Source organism: Choristoneura fumiferana, chromosome 3 (genome assembly GCF_025370935.1).
Source record: "Choristoneura fumiferana chromosome 3, NRCan_CFum_1, whole genome shotgun sequence".
Lineage (NCBI taxonomy): Eukaryota > Metazoa > Arthropoda > Insecta > Lepidoptera > Tortricidae > Choristoneura > Choristoneura fumiferana.
In genome coordinates this window covers 15,665,453-15,684,737 of record NC_133474.1, presented here as the reverse complement: position 1 = coordinate 15,684,737, position 19,285 = coordinate 15,665,453, and the positions used below count along the sequence as shown (strand labels likewise).

The 19,285-nt window shown below is 37.3% G+C and overlaps 2 protein-coding genes across 9 annotated transcripts in view; both read right to left on the bottom strand.

Moving 5' to 3' along the window:
- LOC141426740 (ubiquitin-conjugating enzyme E2Q-like protein 1) overlaps positions 1 to 7,952 on the bottom strand; it is a 37,690-nt gene extending 29,738 nt beyond the window's left edge. The window contains exon 1 of the mRNA XM_074085881.1: positions 7,822 to 7,952. The gene's annotated coding sequence lies outside the window, so the exon portion shown is untranslated. The remainder of the gene's footprint in view (positions 1 to 7,821) is intronic.
- Positions 7,953 to 8,227: 275 nt separating this feature from the next.
- LOC141426733 (solute carrier family 66 member 2) lies at positions 8,228 to 17,722 on the bottom strand. Of its 8 annotated transcripts, none has more exons than XM_074085865.1 (6): positions 16,993 to 17,722; positions 16,781 to 16,917; positions 16,391 to 16,516; positions 14,156 to 14,372; positions 13,656 to 13,788; positions 8,228 to 11,891 (listed from the first exon to the last, which is right to left on the bottom strand). In XM_074085865.1, the coding sequence occupies exons 1-6, from the start codon at positions 17,193 to 17,195 to the stop codon at positions 11,676 to 11,678; spliced, it is 1,032 nt and encodes a 343-aa protein (XP_073941966.1). In that variant the 5' UTR covers positions 17,196 to 17,722; the 3' UTR covers positions 8,228 to 11,675. The 8 variants fall into 8 exon arrangements, with proteins under 8 accessions (XP_073941966.1, XP_073941967.1, XP_073941968.1 ...); XM_074085866.1 differs by having other exon boundaries at positions 16,391 to 16,468; positions 16,993 to 17,721; XM_074085868.1 differs by having other exon boundaries at positions 11,738 to 11,877; positions 16,993 to 17,721.
- Positions 17,723 to 19,285: the final 1,563 nt, after the last annotated feature.

Here is a 19,285-nt window from a genome sequence, read left to right as displayed (position 1 = left end):
TGACATTCGAGGAATACCACTTCTTCCGCTTAATCTAACCACAGTGCTAGGTCGGCTACGTGACGAAACTCGACTGCCTAAATCAGACTTACTCGATCCATTTCTAGAAATGCCTTATTTGGCGGAAAGTGTCACGTGAGGTGGGTAAGTAGAGAAGCGATGTGTCAATAAAAATTAGGTATTCCGCTGTTGACTGACGGCGTTACGAAAAAAAATTGGCCAATCGTCGTCTCGAATTACAAAACTTGATGTCTTTGAAATTCCTAAACTTTTTTAATTGCCTAGCAATATACTCAAGTGTTAAGTTTAAATAATACCTAGTAATATATCACAGAATAACTAATAGTACGAGTACTACCGTACTACTACAGCAAACAAAGCTCCAACCCATAAAAAGGTGTCTTTTATTTATGGTTCCCCATATTTCGGACAAGACAGTAAACTTTGTTTAGATACTGAATAAACAAATATGAACACATTAGAAAATCACCAACAAAAGCGCGCTTTGCCACCGCAAATGCATGACAGTTATGTTACTTATGGGACAGCTCTGGTAAGAAGATATATATGTATCTGGTAGTGAAAACTCTAGGGTAAATAAACAAACTTGAGTGGATTGTGTAATAAAAATTCCTGACCCTCCAAGCACCGAGCCGACTGCGTGGGGCGTGAAACTCTAGGCTTTGCTCAAAGCTCTTTGTCGCGTTTATGGGACGCTTGGTATCCAACACGTCTAAAGGGAACTCCACGGCAAATAACACACCCGCTTCAATTGCTGAGTCAGGTTCTTTTTAGGGTTTCGTAGCCAAAATGGCAAAAATGGAACCCTTATACTTTCGCCATGTCTGTCTGTCTGTCCGTCCGCAGCTTTGCTCAGAGACTATCAATGCTAGAAAGCTGTAATTTTGCACGTATATATATGTATGCCGACGATTTTACGATTCAGTGATTTGTTTGCAAAATATTCAACTTTAAAGTGCAAATTTTCATTAAAATCGAGCGTCCCCCCCCCTTCTTAAATCTAAACCGGTGGGTGGAAAATTTTGAAAAAAATCAGGATGGTAGTAACTATATCAAACTTACCTACCTAAACTTGGAATATTCCGTACAAAATACGAAATCCTTAGAAAAATATTACTTAATTTTTTCGTAATGGCTACGGAACCCTATTTCGGGCGTGTCCGACACGCTCTTGGCCGCTTTTTTTAAGGTTCCGTACGTGAAGGGTGACAAATGGAACCCTATTACTGTCGCTTCGCTGTCCGTCTGTATGTCTGTCACAGGGGTACTGATAGATGGAAATTAAACGGATTTTTAGGACGTTTAAAATACGAGCCCGTTACACCTAGAAATAAAAGTTAAATTAAAATAAACATGCGGCCCTTCAAGAAAAGTATCATTTTTAATTTTATTTAGAAAATAAAATAAAATAAGAAGATCCTAGACAAGAACCGTATTGTTGACTGCTGTATAAATCTTTATGAACTTAAACGGTACCTCTATGTAGACCAAGCCAATGTGATTTTTTAGAGATCTACGGAACCCTCGGTGTGCGGGTCCGATTCTCACTAGGTCGTTTTTTTATTAAAATACATTCAAGATGTTTACAATATGTTATTTTACTAGGTACCTGATAACTTTGAAGAGGAACTACGCGTATCTAATTCCCTGCTGACATAGGCCAAAGTTCAAATTTGAAATCAATGTGACGTGATCGCGTTGTGGTAGGAAAAATTATTTTGGAACGTGTGGGCCGGAGCTGGAGTAAATGGCTCGGAGAGGGTCGGTCACTCCGCTCATGGCTGATATGACCTCCCCGGCTGCCTCGGAATGACCACCCCACCCCACTCTCACCCCCATACATTTAGTACGACTCTGCCTACAGCAATTTTTCAGAGTTGGGGGCTAACGTAAATTTGTTTTAATAAAAATGTCATCAACCTTCTCAGCCCGTAATTAACGGCTAACTGCAATGATAATGTTGTTTTATTGCGTCGCAAATGTAATTTTGCCTACTTTATCTTTATTTACAAGCTTTTATTAAGTGATACCTGCCACCTGTCTCGTGCCCCGGTGTCTGTGTGTAATCAAATTTTATATGTCGAATTTGACCCACTTCTAGCAATTTAGTGGTCGTTGATTTGACTTGAAATTTGGTATAACAATTATGAAGTTTTGATGAAAATGTACGAAGTAGATACAGTAGGTAAACAAAAATGACAATCAGCAAAAAGCTTAAAAGCTTCGTACACCAAAGGTGGCAAACAGAATTTATTAATGTCGTTACGCTGTCTGTCTGTCCGTCTGTACGTCACAGGGCTCATAATAGATAGACAGTTAAAATTTGTACCTACATAGGCTACAACAACAAAAAATAAAATACAAAATAAGATGTTGCAGATGTGGGTGCTAAGACCGCGAAGCTGAAGTGGGACTGGGCTGGTCATGTCTGCCGCATGCACTCACAGCGATGGGCCAAAATTACTACCCATTGGGTTCCGTCGGATGGGCATCGTAACAGAGGCAGACCGAAGAGAAGATGGCGAGATGACTTAGACGCATATCAAATAGTGGCAGGAGCATGCTCTCGATAGGGACGAGTGGCGGAAAGAAGGGGAGGCCTTTGCTCAGCAGTGGGGCACTTTAACAGGCTAAAAAAATATACAAAATGACCCCACATAGCGTAAATTTTGCTTTGAACCAAGGTTCAGTATGTTTATAGCCACTGGATTTTTATAGATACGGCCGATTGTAGTGGCTACTAGCCACATAACCGTGACTTCATCTGCGAAAAATTCGTTTATCGCGCGCCCTCGAGAACAACTCAAATGAGTGTGGATGTTCGGGATCAAAGTATTTATCAGTAGTTAAGGCTTGAAAGCGAAGCAAACAAAGAAATTCACTTTCGCAATTATAAATAAGTAGGGATAATGTACCTATATACAGTAGGTAGGTACCCGGGCGACCAAGCTGTCGCTCGGGCTAAAACTTAAAAAAAAAATGTTTTCTCAGAGATAAGTCCAAGCTAGATCGATTGTTCTTCCCCGAAAATCCCCGTTTAGCAAATCTTAATCGTTCGACCCGTTTCCGAGATCCACGCAATAAATAGTAATAAATATGTACCGAAAATTAGTTTCTACGGAACTCTCGGTGCACGAACCGACACGAACTTGGCCAGTTTTTAATAAAGTTAGGTCTTTATCACGTCACTGTTATGGACGTTATGGTGCGCCGTAGAGCTCGCATTCGCATAAAATAAAACGAACAATATGACGCAGCATGGTAAAAATGTAAAGTAAGCAGAGTAGAGTGGGCAGGTGCGGTAAATGCGGGCGGGTTTGGACGTGTGAAAATTCCGCATCCGGAATGGATCCCCGGTGTCTAAAGCTCCGTGTGCGGGAAAATGTAATCACGAATTATTTTTGCGGCACTCATCGTGGCGCAGCTATTAAAAGTTAATATTTGAGTGCATAATTAAGTGATTTTTATGTTTCGAGGCTTAGTTAGGCTGTAGGCAACTTATTTTGTATGGTTAAAACAATGAACAGAGAGCGTAAAATTAATTAGACAAAGCTTTTAGCTAGTACTAGTACAGTAGTATATAGTATGTACAGCCTGTAACAACAGCCAGTAGGTATAGTATATAGCACAACCTACTCTTGAAATTCATTTCAACTCAACCGTGCTGTAAATGCAAACACTGCGTTGGCTTAATGATATTTTATTATGAATGCTAAATGGAGCTTGTTGGTGATTATATTGTGTTTGTAGTACATCGTTGGTCGCCCATTTAGCTTGGCTATGTTCAGCTGAAGAGCTAGTATTTGACAAATTAAATTAATTCATCTGTATTTAAGTACCTACTAGGTAGTAAGTACATAGGTACGTGATTTATTTATTTTAGTAGTAATGTATCTATCTGTATTTGAAGACCTGAACTTGATTTTCTATATTAAATGTAAGTAATCTAACAAAGGTAGGTTCTTCTTTAAGAATCCCAGGATACATGAACTTGTCTTTCGATTAAGTACCTATACTTAACTATATTTAGAATTGTGCGCGAGATCGCAAGGCGAACTTGTCGTATTCTTAGCAAATCAAGACTCTATTCAATGTCAATGATTGAATACTTAATTTGGTGAGATTCTTGCGTTGGAGTTACTGACGTCTCGTCATATTATGACGTACAATGTAGCTTTGATATAAACAACGTAATAAAGCGACTTGAAAAATATTATATTAACATCCCTATATACATGTGTTTTCTGTACTGCTTACTGTGTTGGTGTGCAATAAAGAGTTATTGTATTGTATTGTTCTATTTTCTACTATCAGTATATTTTATTTCCGTAATTTTGGCATCTAAACTAAACATCTATCCATTAAAAAAATCATAGAATTAAATCATTGATTTGTTTGCGAGGTGCCATTCAGATATTGTAATAAATAAAACTTACAACACTGTTTTTGGATTTTCGTGAACTTTACTTATTGGTTTATTATGTTTGCTTAGTAATATAGACACAGCACAGACTTAGAAAGAAGATGGAAGATTATGCTAAATAAACAAATTTTAACTTAAAAATGACCTCGGTGTAATCAAGAAATACTGGTAGAAAGTTTAAAAAAGTCAGCTCCTGAACAGTATATAGGATTTTGCATGTGGAATAGTCTGGAGAGCTAGATCGAAGAATTACCTAATTGTCCTGTTGTTACTGTGTTAAACATATTAATTATTAAAGCAGCTTGATTGTTTACGTACGTTGCTTGTGGTAAATAAGCTGCCTTCGTTAATATCAGTACCCATTTTTATGCGTCGATATTGCTATTCAATGGACATAGGCAACTGGCGAGCTACGCAGAAAATAAATCACCGCTGAGAACTCGAGGTGCCTAGGTACTTCCTGATCTGTTGGCTTTGTGCATGAGTAACATTAAACTACTATTGCGTATCTATGTTGACGACATTGTCGGATATATAGTTGTGCAAAGAGCCCTTAGGTAGGTAGGTACGAGTATACTGATGAAGATACTATATCTTAATAAATATGAATATCCTGAAGTACAGCTAACCAGTCTACTAATGACACTGTCAATAAAAAAATGAGCTGGAATTGCCTGGAATTATATTATTCATGTGTCATTGTTACGCCATTAAAGCTAAATTTATTGTAAATAGGTAGGTACCTTTCTAACTTGTAAAATTTATAATTTGTAATTGTTCATTTTAATTTTCAATTTTGATGTGTGTTTTTATTATTGTTTTAGTGTTTATGATTTATATTGAATTCGAATATGTGATTTGTAAATAAATAAATAGCAAAAAATAACTTGTAAAATAATGTTTCTTAATTTTTAAATGAATAAGTCCGCGATAAACACCCCTTATATGTAAAAAAACAGAGATATGTTAAATTTCAATTACTTAAGTACGTTTTGTCTGTGTTTTGCGAAGGCCAATACCAAAGTGGTAGATAAAGACAAAGTTAACAAATGAATGCAAAACTAACAGACGATTTATACATAGAACCGCTGATGAATATGGGGATTAGAGAGCTAAAGGTGCATAACAAAATACTTAGGTATAGCAGTCTTATAAGACATGTGCTGAGACTCACAAAGGGGTGCCCTTTTATTTCGCATAACATTAATATGAATGCGCATAACTGATTTGGCATAAAATAATTGTGCATAACAGCGAACTTGCATAATAAAAGAAACGAAACTGACACCGGCACACAACTACCGCGTTTTCATCATCATTTTCATTACAACTGTCAAATGTAGGGTAGCACACAACATTAACAACATCGCTCTGTAAAGGTACGTTCACACACACCGATGACGCAGCACGAGTATTTAACACCGTTTTCCAACTCGGAGGTAGCGTCCAACCACTATCCCGGTTGAAATTCGGACGACGACTAATCTCGATGGCTTCGCGCACTTACGTACCTTTACAGAGCGATGTTGTGTTGTGTGCTACCCTACATTTGACAGTTGTAATGAAAATGATGATGAAAACGCGGTAGTTGTGTGCCGGTGTCAGTTTCGTCGGGTAGTCGCGCGAGCAGAGCGGCGGCGCGCAGTGCGCGTGTTGCAGCAGCTGCTGAGTCGCGTTGCTCCATAGACGAAGGGCTACGGATTAGCCCGAAACATGTCGAGCTAAACTCGATTTAAGACGTGAGTTATCCGGGTCAATATATTTAATATGAGTGAGTCTCACGGTAGTTTTATGTTCAAAATAATCATTTTACTTTTAGTATTAATTTTCCACTTAATGTAACACTTTATATATTGTTTGATAAATAAAATATCAATTTCATTACAATAATCATTTTATGTTTATACTCTTTTATACTTATGCAAAGTAATGTTATGCTAATTAAATTACTGCTAACTTATCGTTATGATAATCCCCATTATGCGCATTTACATTATGCGAATTAATAATTATGGGAAATAACGTTATGCCAATTTCAATTAGTCCAATTAATTAAAAGAGATGCTGTGCCATGTTTGATTACTATAATTAGTGGTAAGGTAAACCGCTTTGATTGTGCGTAACATTGCGGAAGTGGATAAACGATTAAGAACCACTAAATTACTTAGGTAGATAACATTTAAACGATGTTTTGTATCTACTTTACGACTTTGTGTGACGCGTCTAGGGACACGATGTTGTTTTTAAACACTTTGTAACATTCCATCCCTAAGTAAATAAATAACATATATCCAACCATAGCTGCAGGGCTACTACGAAACTCGAAACTCGAATTTCGTATCGTACCGTCCCTCTCCCTCTCGTATTAAATAGTATAAGTGTCAGAGGGACTGCACGACAAGAACTTCGAGTTTCGTAGTAACCCTGCTGCAATGCGGTCATGAATACCTTCGTGCAAGTGTGCACGAGAACGTCGTCGGGTGTGTATCTAAACATACCTTTTATTAATTATTTTATTAATCAATGAATGATTGGGAAAAAACAATAAATGGTAAAGTCTGTGTCGATTTGATAGGTAGATAATATAACGGGAACTTGGGATTCTTTGAAAAAAAAAATAACACATACCTAGGCCACAATATACGTAACCTAGTTATGTGTATTGTGCCTAGGCCGGCTACTTTTTATCCCGATACTCCCATGGGTTCGACATGAGTAGGTAGATACCTATGCCTACAAAATCTCGAAACCTGCGGTTCAGACCGCTATGTCTAAGCGTGAACGAGTAACAAACACGCTAAACATATAAATATAAAATAAAAAATAAAATAAACAACATTTTGAAAATTATGTGTGTATTTGAAAATTAAATCTAACCAAATCTTTACTATAAATCAGTTCAGGTACCTACATACAATCGTCATCAAAAATATTCAAAAACATCAATTGTCTTTACCTAGGTACTTACGTGTTCAAAAATTTAATACACATCTCGCTTAAGTATACCTGATAGACGAGACGGTTCGTGTTCAGATTTTTTTTTCAGCACCTATAAATTGTAGCTGATAAAAGCCCGGATGTTTATGACTGCGAGGTAACCTTTTATACATATTAGTATATGGCTTGAATACAGATTCAACTCTCGAAAATCTATCTACCTAGTTTTTCAAAAATCTTGTGATTCAGTCATCAATTTTGATGTCAATGCAAAATTGATCGTCGGATGACGTTGATAAAGGAACAACATTAAACACGAGACGCTCCGAACTAATGTCAACAATTAACGTCAGTGGATGGTCGTTAAAGTAACGAGACCCGTAAATGCTAGAGGTATTTCGGTGCACTCATGATAGAGCTTTGATTCATGGAGCACTTACCTCGAGGATTCGAGGAAGTTGCTGGTTACTGTCGAGCTGGAGCCCTAGCACACGGCCGAGCGCCGGCCGGTCGCCTCGCACACTGAGGGCCGGCGCCCGGCGCCTCCCGCCGCCAGAGGGCGCCCGCGGCAACCGCCACCATCGATCCACCCTTCAACACACAGCATCCACGCATTGGATCTTATTACAAGTGTAACACGACTCATATTTTACGGCTTAACGATAACTTATGATACGAGGCCAGTTAGCGCGCGTAAGGACGATTATGACCTACGGCCTTTATGACCGTCGCGTAAAGCGTATAATCTCGCACATACTTACACCGAATATTAACTTAATGATAATGTTCCAAACTGCTTACGGTATCTGTAGGCCGCAGGGTGGACTAAGGAAATAAATAAACACATTTAACAAATCATATAATTTTATTACATATAAGGAAATTATAACCCATAAAAATCACAACATACGATTAATTATTTATAGTCGCTAGATACAATCATTTACCTGGATTGACCAAACGTCTATTCGGATCTCATTCAACTTACTGACCCTAGAATATTATTCTACAATATAAATATGATATGTTTTAATTACATAATGTATAAATATTATATCTCTCGTGTGGTTTCATTATCAAGTCGCTTCAGAATAATGGGTAACCTGTACAATTGCTATAACATCCTAGGGCTACTGGCTATTGTGACACGCGCACTACAACATATTACTTATCTTATCTGAAAATAATACCTACATATGAGGTCATTAAGGAAGACTTAGAAGAAGCCTACGTAAAATGTATTACTGTACCTAATACACATATTAAAATAAACACCACTCAATACTTAAAATGGTGAGTAAGTATCATATGGAAGCTAATAATTATTATACAATAATACCTCAGACAGAACAGTTGGCGTCAAATAAAAAGAGCGACCTGCTCATATCTAATACCTTTAAACGAGCGATTCTTGTATATATGTATATATCTCGGAAACGGCTCCAACGATTTCGATGCAATTAGGTATGTGGGGGTTTTCGGGGATGACAAATCGATCTAGTTTGGTGTTTTCTCTGAGAAAAGGGTTATTATCAAGTTTTAGCCCGATCAAAGCTTGGTCGCCCAGGTACTAATATTATTATGAGAACACGTTCTACCATCTAGCTGCTAGACGTTACGCTAGACCAGTGTTTTTCAAACTTTTTCAGGACGCGATCCCCCTTTGTTTGAAAAATATTTGGCGTCCCCCTGCCTACCCCCACTTACAGTTATTTGTATTATCCTACGTTGATAATACAAACATTGAAGGGGGGTCGCGACCCAGAGTTTGAAAAACACTGCGCTAGACTCTAGCACAATAGAGTCTTTCCGATATATTTAAGCACCTTGGTTGGCTATTTGCACTTTATAATATTTGAAGCTGACTGTTACATCTACCTAAAAATATGCTTCGCAAATCGAATAAAATTCCACAATAGTACATTGTGTCTTAAGGGCGGTAAATAAGGAATTACGAACGAGAGTCTATTAGAAGCCCGAAGTCGAAGACTGAGGGCTTTAATGAGTCGATGTTCGTAATTCTAGTACCGCCCGTGCGACATACAATGTTTTTCATCACATTTGCGAGTAAAATTTTATATTTCTAAAAGAAAAAATACAATTGTTCCAAATATTGGCGATACCTTAGGCTGCGCTCTTGGCAGCGTCGCCCTCCCCTCCCTCAGCATGTGCCTGAGCCGCGTGTGCGTGTGGTCCTGCAGCAGCGCGCGCAGCAGTATCAGTACGGACATTTACTCATTTACCGACCTTGGGCTTCATGATAAGAAAATTTGTACCGACCACGGGTTTCATGACAAGCACATTAAGGTCGAGGGTTTTATTTGGGGGTTGCAATCAAGGTAGCCTTCATGTTTTGACACTCTTTACGAGCAAGTGTGATGAAAAATATGATTATTTCAAGTGCAGATATGGTACGTCCATTCATTGTATAAATCAGTGTTTTTCAAACTGTGGGTCGCGACCCCCCAGGTTAAAGTTATATAAAAACATCGCTGAGCTAAATTCGTAATGGTCAGCTGTTTATGGAGAGGCGCTAAGGCGGAACCAGTTTTGATATGCGTAGTTACACCATGTACTCAAACTATTCCCCATTCTTTGGGGCCCCTTGGACAACTTACACATCCATCTCACTCTCGTATTAAATAATATTAGCGTGCGCGGGATGGTACGATACGAACTTCGATTTTCGAATTTCGAAGTAGTCTCTCAGTTGTAGTGAACCCACGCCACACACAGGCCACACAATAAATTCAAATGTGTCAACATAATTATGCGCTATCATTACCACTTTTATTGACCGCTTTAAGTCCATGTCAGGAAGTATATTAGACAATGGATAAACTATCTATAGCTCAAATAACATTCAATGGAAGCTAGGAACGGACTTTTTGATTTTATCATGCTTCATGCTCATGCACCTATCCAAGTATAAGCATGTTCTTTCGCTTTCCCACAGATCCAGAATTATTTTACATTAATGAAGTTTACATGAAGTTAGGGAAGTACATACTTTAAAAAACTGTTCAGTACATACCAGTCAATTATGTTCGAATGTCAATTTTAAAATAGATTCTGATTTCTTATTTGTACCTACCTACGTCCAGGTGTATAGTTCCCAAACCCATTTTATAATACTTGTGAAATTATCCACTTCTGGAAGAAAAAAGACACATAAAAATAAACGTCACTTATGATTAAAGCTAAATGCATAATATAATGTCAATTACTTACACTACGCATAATCACATATCTATAACAATCAAGACAAGTACGACGACAATTAAGTGTAATCTAAATAAATTAATTTTATGCTCCAAATTTTGGTAACATATTGCCATGGTATTAAAGTACGAACTAGCTACCACACAAATGCCCTCAGCGTCACATAGAAGTGACCTATGCGGCCTTTTTGTACTTTATAAATCACACTAAGTAATATTACTTTCAATAAATCAATATCGCAACATATTTACAGAAAAATAGTACTTGGGCATTTCTATCTACTATTGTACCCTGAATTTATCTCCAATTTCAATAAGTTTTGGGCTGGAGCTGGAAGAACAAGGTCTCCAGATGTGTCCCCAAAATATTGTATGGATGTGTTTTGTTACGAATTTTTCTAATAATTTTCGTAACAAAACGGACATCCATATAATATTTTGGGGACACATCTGGAGACTGTTTTTCCAGCTCGGAATCATAGACTGAGTCTACCTCCCAAATTTTGTTGAAATCAGGGAGATAAACATCATACTTAATAAACAGCATAATTGCGTTTCTGAAAATAAAAGGACGTGCGTTACGACTAGCAGATTGCACCCTCAAAATAGGAAGCAACCAATTCCTACTTTGGTCACCATCAGACTGAATCCTACATCGACAACATAATTTATCTGAGACCATCACACTTACGCTTCAGCGTAATATTATATTATTAATATAAAACACTTTAAAATTAATTTTAAAAGAACCTCGTTGATAACATCGATGAAAGAGGCACAAACCCATAGCACCTTCGACCGAAAGATATATAAAATATACTCGGTTAAAATTCCTAAAGGGCATTGATAAAAAATAAAAATATTGGCACATTTTACGAGTATTGCATTAAGGAAGGCGAACGTCTGCATCAAATCGCATTGTACAGTCCCCACTGGGAAAATATTGCTGAACATTAATATGGATTTGCTGCAGCATACGAGATGCACGCCGCAGTTAAACTGGTGGCCGAAGTCTTAAATGGCAATGCACTTTAGGAGTGTCCTCGTTATTTGGAGGTAACTACGTATTGTCCTTAAACTGTTTGTGTGTGAGAGTAGCTGTCATCATAAGGCGTTTGTGAAGCAGAGGGCCGGAACCGAGAAGAGGGCGATGGCGAGTGAGGCGATTGCGGCGCGGGGGGGCCATGTCGCGTGCTATAAGTCGCTCTCTGGCCAATGCTAGTCACCGCGCCGCGCGCGTCGCGCCGCCGCCGTGTCGTGCCGGTACAACCATACCTGAAAAAGAACATCTTTACAAAGTCAAATCATAGCATACTCCTCGTTTTTATAGTTTCGCCATGTCTGTCCGTCTGTCTGTCTGTATGTCCTCAGAGACCGTTAGTACTAGAAAGCTATAATTTGGCTTGAATATACATATCAGACACAACGACATCTGTATAATAAAAAAAAGTAACTTTTTTTTTTTATGTTTCCACGAGAGTTGTGGAGGTCAAGAGGGGAGGCTTTTGCCCAGCAGTGGGACACTATACAGGCTACTTAAAAAAAATGTTTCCTCTCAACCTATGTTGTGGGGTATCGTTGAATAGGTATTTGAAAATGAATAGGGGTTTGCAAAAAAAATTTTTTAAGTGAATATTCACTCCAAAAGTTCAATAAAATGTGTCCCCTCCTCCTCTAACTTTTGACCAGCACGTCTAAAAAATATGAAAAAAGTTACGGAAGTTAAGCTTAATAAAAACTTTCTAGGAAAATTATTTTTAACTTAATCAGTTGAGCAGTTTTTAAGTTTTTCTAAAAAAAAATTCTAAGGCATAGTTAAGGCAAGGTCGGGAACTACGGAACCCTACACTGAGCATGGTCCGACATGACCGGTTTTTCTTACTTAGACGTACCTACTGAGATAACGTTGACAACTTGACAACTTTTATTCTCTCAACACAGGCAGCACATAATATATTATTATTATAACTAACTTTTATCACGTTAATGAACTACAGTTGAATGCTTTAATTGACTTGTGTTATCTAATATCCTAATTAGTACACATGTGTAAAACTGTAATTTCAGAGAACAGTATAATTAAAATAATATGAAAGTTTATTTTTCAAATGTATCAGCGAGAGGCAATAGTTGATGTTGGGATGGGGGTAAAAGCCATTCTTACATAAGATTTTATAAGTCGAAATGTCCAATTTCTAACATTGTGCTGAATATTTGAGATCAAAAGTTTAAGGAAAACAACTGAAATCTATTTTTCCATTTTGAATGTACATTTATATTTCTATCATTACTGGCCAACAGAAAACCTATGTTTTAAAAAACTTTCCTTACGCGAGATGTAATGTGGTGATTGTATTTTATGAAAGATAAAAGATTATTATCATTACTATTAATGTATGACTTTTAGTGTAATTGATCATTTTTTTAAAGAAGTCAAAGCGATATGTAGGAAGGGGGAGGGGGTGAGGATGCGAGAAATCTTACGAGCCCTAACAGGGTATGGCGGGGCTTTAAAAATAATCCCTAATTTAAGTCCAACTACCCGAAATTCCTCCCATTCAAACAATAGTTTGAATTATAAAATAATTACTTTGTCCATGCAACACAAAAATAATTCCAATAAATTTTTGCAATGCTTTTAGTGCGACGCGAGTATCGAAATTAGTCTTCGTCAGTCAAGTGATGTCATTGGCGACACATAGCATACGAAGCGCTCAGATATCTAGTCACCTAAGTAAGTGCATCAGTCAATCCGTCATACAAGCTATAAGATAACGTTCCAAGTACTAAATCAATTTAGCTGTTTAGCTAGACAAACCTTGGCTTATCTCTGATACTATGTTATAATCTTACGCTGAGCTCACGATGATGAAATGTAAGCAATTAAATCGCTGCCACCTCGATTGCAAGCATCAAAACTGACAGCTGCATTTTATAGCTAGCATTTCTTCATAGTGAGAAAATAACGTAGTATCACCGAATTACCAAGAACCCAAGAACCACCTATATGCCAAGGTTTGCCCTACATTATGAGTAGATTGATTATAACTTACTTGTATGAGTATGACTACGTCTAGTGAGACTTGTAGGGCGCCGCACACCCAAAACTGCGTGGGCGCTTCTCTCATTACAAAATAAGCAGTCTTAAATATGTCGCCACACGTCCACATTATCACCATACTGAGGCTAGAAAAACAAAAAAAAAACATTGTAAGTAACATATGCCAAAATTGGTACCTAATTGAGTATATTTATAATTTATATCTAAATATGAGCGAAACAAAGGCACGGCCGTATCATACTTTTCTCGCAGACATTCAGACTATTTTGAAACTACTGTAATTTTGTTATGGCTAAAGTTAGTTTACTTAGGTATATTTCTATGCCGTGTAACAGGTCAAATTAACAACCACACAAGCGAGATTTTTTTGCATTCTTGCGCCTCATGCATATGCGTGAGAGTGAGATACCTACTACTATGGCTATCATGCAGCTTATATTATTTAAGCCACCCATAAAAAGTGAAAATAAATTTGTCTGACAAGGAACTTACCTCATGCCTTCTGTGCTTTTGTTCTGATGGTTCTTCGCGATTTGCGGAGCTCCTAGCATGGCCTCAGTGAACACAGCCATGAAGCCAATGAGCTCCACGAAGGGCGCGAACCCTATCAGCAGGTACGTGACGGCTGCCCCGATCACCGAGAACACCAGCATGCAATCCACATAGCTTTGGAAGTCCGTCCATGCCCAAAAGTACTTTCTTTCCATATCTGCAATTAAAATTTTAATTAAAGACTTCATATAAATATTTAATTTCGTATACTATCACATAGTGCTATAATGATGGTGTAATATGACGTAAATGGCTATAAATCTGAGAATCAGGGGAATTTCTACACATTCCTAACTTTTAAAATGGTTTGTTTAATTAATTTTAAAACAATGTAACGTTTTCTGACATTTGTAAATTTATATTACTCGCGTTATTAAAATAAAAGGATTTACTTAATAAAAATTTAAAAAGTTGTAATTAAAAAGGGAGACACAAAAGTTTTATCTCATATGTTTGTTCTCAGGTCTTGGGTATTTAATATGTGTATAAGTATGTATTTATCTATATAGGTATGTTTATCCGTTGCTTAGTATTTGGGACTAGGTCAAGTGGTGTCAATAATTGTCCCATGATATATAAGTAGTGCAGGTGGTAGGCTTGTGCAAGGTCCGCCCGGATTGCTACCACCATCTTGCTCGCTAATCCTGCCGTGAAGCAGCAGTGCTTGCACTGTTGTGTTTCGGCGTGGAGAGTAAGACAGCCGGTGAAATTACTGGCACTTGAGGTATCCCATCTTAGGCCTCTGGGTTGGCACCGCATCTGCAATACCCCTGGTGTTGCAGATGTTTATGGGCGGTGGTGATCTCTTACCATCAGGAGACCCACTTGCTCGTTTGCCATCCAGTCGAATAAAAAAAAAAGAAAAAAAAAAGTATTTCTCAAAAAGTTGTCCCATCACGAAAATCAAGTTCAAAAAAATCAGTTTTGTCAAGAAATTATTAACACTAAGGACGAGATCAAAAAGCATAAACTGCATAAAACATCCAAAATTTCTTGACGTCAGGAAAACGTCACAAAATCTTGTGAGGAAAAAATCGTAATCTTGTAACTACATCAAAACTTTATATTGGATCCTACAACAAAGATTATCTGACTTTTTATCACCTTTACCAAAAGGTTTTGTATATATTTAAACACAAAATTACTTATTTTTGGTGTTGAAACAGCGCCAGGAAATATATATTTTTATTTTTATAAATGGACAACTGAAAATGGACTTTTTGAGAAATAGTCTTTTATTTATTTTATTATTTATTTATATTTTCTTATTTCATTTGTACCTAATTGAAACTGATTTGATTACTTAATCATTTTTTTGTTCAAATACAATCTTTACAGTACAGTACAGTATTTGTCTTTTAATTATATGCTTAAATCTCTATCTTAAAAACTACTAAACCGATTTTGATGAAACTTGCGCTATTCCCTAAGTTAGACTACTACCTACTACTGTAAATAACCTCTTTTTTAAGTTATTATATTAGAACATAAACATAAATAAAACAGCAAATCATTTTGCCACATCACCAAGTCAGATTAAATATGATAGAGATTAGGCAACAATGCAGTAACAATTCAACTAAATGATAATAAATCTGTTCCTCAAGTATATGTAAATATACATAGTGTAAGTAATATGTATAGCTAAGTTACATTCTCAGGACAGAGGCGAATGACATCAAATGATAAGGCAACATATGACACACTGATAAAATTGACCTGGGACCTCTTTGAAAGGGTTAGATATTATCAGACCATCACACATGTCATTTACTTCTTTGGTTGAAAATGATAACACTGCTTCGGAGCAATGAACTAAAAATAAAAACGCAAGGAGCTTGAAAGTATATTTAGAAATCTAAGTATGTATTTATAAACTATGAAATGCATTTCACAATCATAAAACAGTAAATCTTTAACAAACAATAAAATAAGGTAGCAGCACATGCTATGAAAATATCCAATGAAAGCCTGATAATTAAAATAAATGATAACAAACACATTCATGGCTAAATTATTCCATCACAACAATGCCTTCAAAACCACATGGAACCAAGTTGAATGCAAAGTAAATCTGTAAGCATTTTCTGAAACAAAAATGTTGAATGAATGACAAAACAATACACCATGTGTTTGCAAACCAAATCCAATCACGAATAAACAGAAGAGACTCACTGTAGAAGCGATGGGGCTTTTCCCCGCTGACGACACTGCTGTGCTGCTCCAGCCAGCGAGCCGTCTCATCCGGCTGGTCTGAGCCATTTGCACAACATAATAGGATATATAACATGAATATTGCACCTAAGTCACCAGCAATTACACCAACCACCAAACAAAACATAGAAAATTGTTAAAAATAAAATAATATGCTAAAAATAATAAAGAAAAGAAGTTAATTAACACAATAAATACCAATTCACAAGACTGCTGATAAATAAGTAATATAATGTATAATGCAATATATAAAACAAAGAAATGAAAGGAAAAATACAACTACAATTTCATATTAAACATTATGTTATGTGGATAGATGTTTTTTCAGTCAAGGTCAAATTAATTACTCACCTGTGAATATTCGCTCCCTTGCTCTAATTATTTGGTTCTTTTTTCGAACAGTGACGCAGAGGTGGATCATTACAAACATAGTTATGTTCATAACAATACTTTGAATAAGGAGAGGTAGCTCATATCTTTTACCAAACCTAAAATAAAATTTATAAGTACCATTAGAATTAAAAAAAAAACATTAATCTTTGTTCAGTCATGAATTTACTCACCAGAATAATATACGCAGTGTATTAGCTATTAAAAGTGTAAGACAAACATAAAGAGAAAAGCCTTCTGCATCCTGTGTTCTTTTAATTTGTCTGTATTGTGGAATGTAGGGTGCAACCCCACCTATAATCATAGCCCCGGCAGCTCCCCATCCCACGAGGTGACCCACGGTTAGCCCTAATTCATCCGAAATAATCCAATCCATTTTCAATTAATAGGCAAATGCAAACTGATTTGTAAAACGGCGACTGATTTTCACAGATTTTCTCGATTACCGTTAAGGGTCGACATTTTGCTACATTAATTAGTATGCTTCTTTTAAACTTGATAAATTTACTTCTTCATTTCATTAAATATACCTAATACCTATGTAGCAGAATGGAATGAATAAAATTAAAATTGATTATTGGTCGTCTTGTCTTGTCATCAATTTGACATTTGACAGCCATGCATTGCGTTTAGTTTAGTTAGCTGCTTAACTGAATGAGGGCTATCGCGAATGAATTCGCCGCTAGAGGCGCTAGTGTAGCGTGAGGTCTCCGAAATGTCAAATCTCATAGTTTTTGGGTGAGCTACGCGGGTTTATTTATAATTAGATTTTTTTTGTGAATATTTTGCATTACCTGAAATTAATTATGGCAATTATGCGTTACGGGGCAATGCATGTCTGTGTTTTGAGACAGTTTTGTCTTACGGAAACTTTTGTCCTCCCTTTTTTCCGAACAAAACGGGACTAAGCAACACTGTGGTGGCTGGATATTTTTATGGTACGGTTTTAAGGTGTTTTAAATATGAGTTTAATCTAAACTTTGTTTTAACGCCCGTAATAACAGACTCTGAAAGCCACACTTAAAAACCTCACGCAACAGTGCGCCATCTAGTGAGACAAAAAACGATAGCCCTCATTAATCAAGCTTGATTTTCCATCGTATGTATAAATTTATCTTTAGTAAAGCGTATAGTGTCCTTGTATTTTTGTGGTTTTTTACACAATCTGTTTAAATAAATTCAACAATCATTTATCAAAACATAAAGGACTGGTCACACCATCAGCAGGGCTATTACGAAACTCAAGTCGTGCGGTCCCTCTGGCACTTATACTATTTAATACGAGAGCGAGAGGGACGGTATGATACGAACTTCGAGTTTCGTAGTAGCCCTGCAGGCCTACGCGTCTGCATGATTATTGTTGTTTCCTATTATTGACGTTGTAGCCTGTTAAATTTTACAGTCTGTGGCACTTGTTTGACAGTCGTAGGGCTTTCCACAGGTCGATATTATCATTATTGATAGTCTCCAGTCAATGCTAGTGATGCGCTCTACGATAAATGGGAGTTACGGATGTCTTGTACTAGTTTAATTTTTATTCATACTCGTATAAGTTATGAAATAAAACGACCAAGTGTTTTTAATCATTTATTCATTAAAGGGTCTCTTTCCATTAAATTTATATTTGAATAAAATTTTGAACATGGAGCTATTATTGCAAAGGTTAGAAAAGCTTACCCTTAGACGAGAGTGGTACACCATGAACCATTTCCTTTTCCGTGAACAGGCAAGGATACGAATATCGAATCCGCGCACCCATTCGATCGAACTGAGTATGGTCAAAATGTCTTTCACATACGCTTTTCGATGAATTAAACTAAACTGTCAACCCCTGGCCCCTGGCCTGACAGTTTAGTTTCATTCATCGACGTTGTAGCGCTGCCATTTGTATGATATTATTACAATCTGTGGACCGCCGCCATTTCTTTGCTGTCATGTCCTTACCCGTCATTGTGTTTTAAACATTGAGTTGAGTGTAGACATGGGTAATCTCAACTCCGCGAAGTGATCTGACTCACTAGATCCAGCTCCGGTGTCGGTACCGAATCCGCTTATTGAATCCGACTCCTTTATTGACTCCGGTTCTTCCGAGCGATTATTAATTTATTCTATGGCCGATCCGCCCCGGCTCGGTTCGTCGGTCCGGTGTCGGTACGTACTGCGGTGTCCCAACCGCTGACTGAACTGAAGTACAGATTCGTGAGAGAGAGAAAGATTCGTTCGTTAGTCCAAGTCCGAGTACCGAACCGAACCGACCAACCAAACATAGATAATAAGATCCAAGTTCAAGATCCGATCCGCAGGGCTACTACGAAACTCCAAAATCGAAGTTCGTGTCTTGCGGTCCCTCTGACACTTATACTATTTAATACGAGAGCGAGAGGGACGGTACGATACGAACTTCGAGTTTCGTAGTAGCCCTGCCGATCCAATCCGAGCCGAGCGAGAGCGAAAGCAGGCGGACGG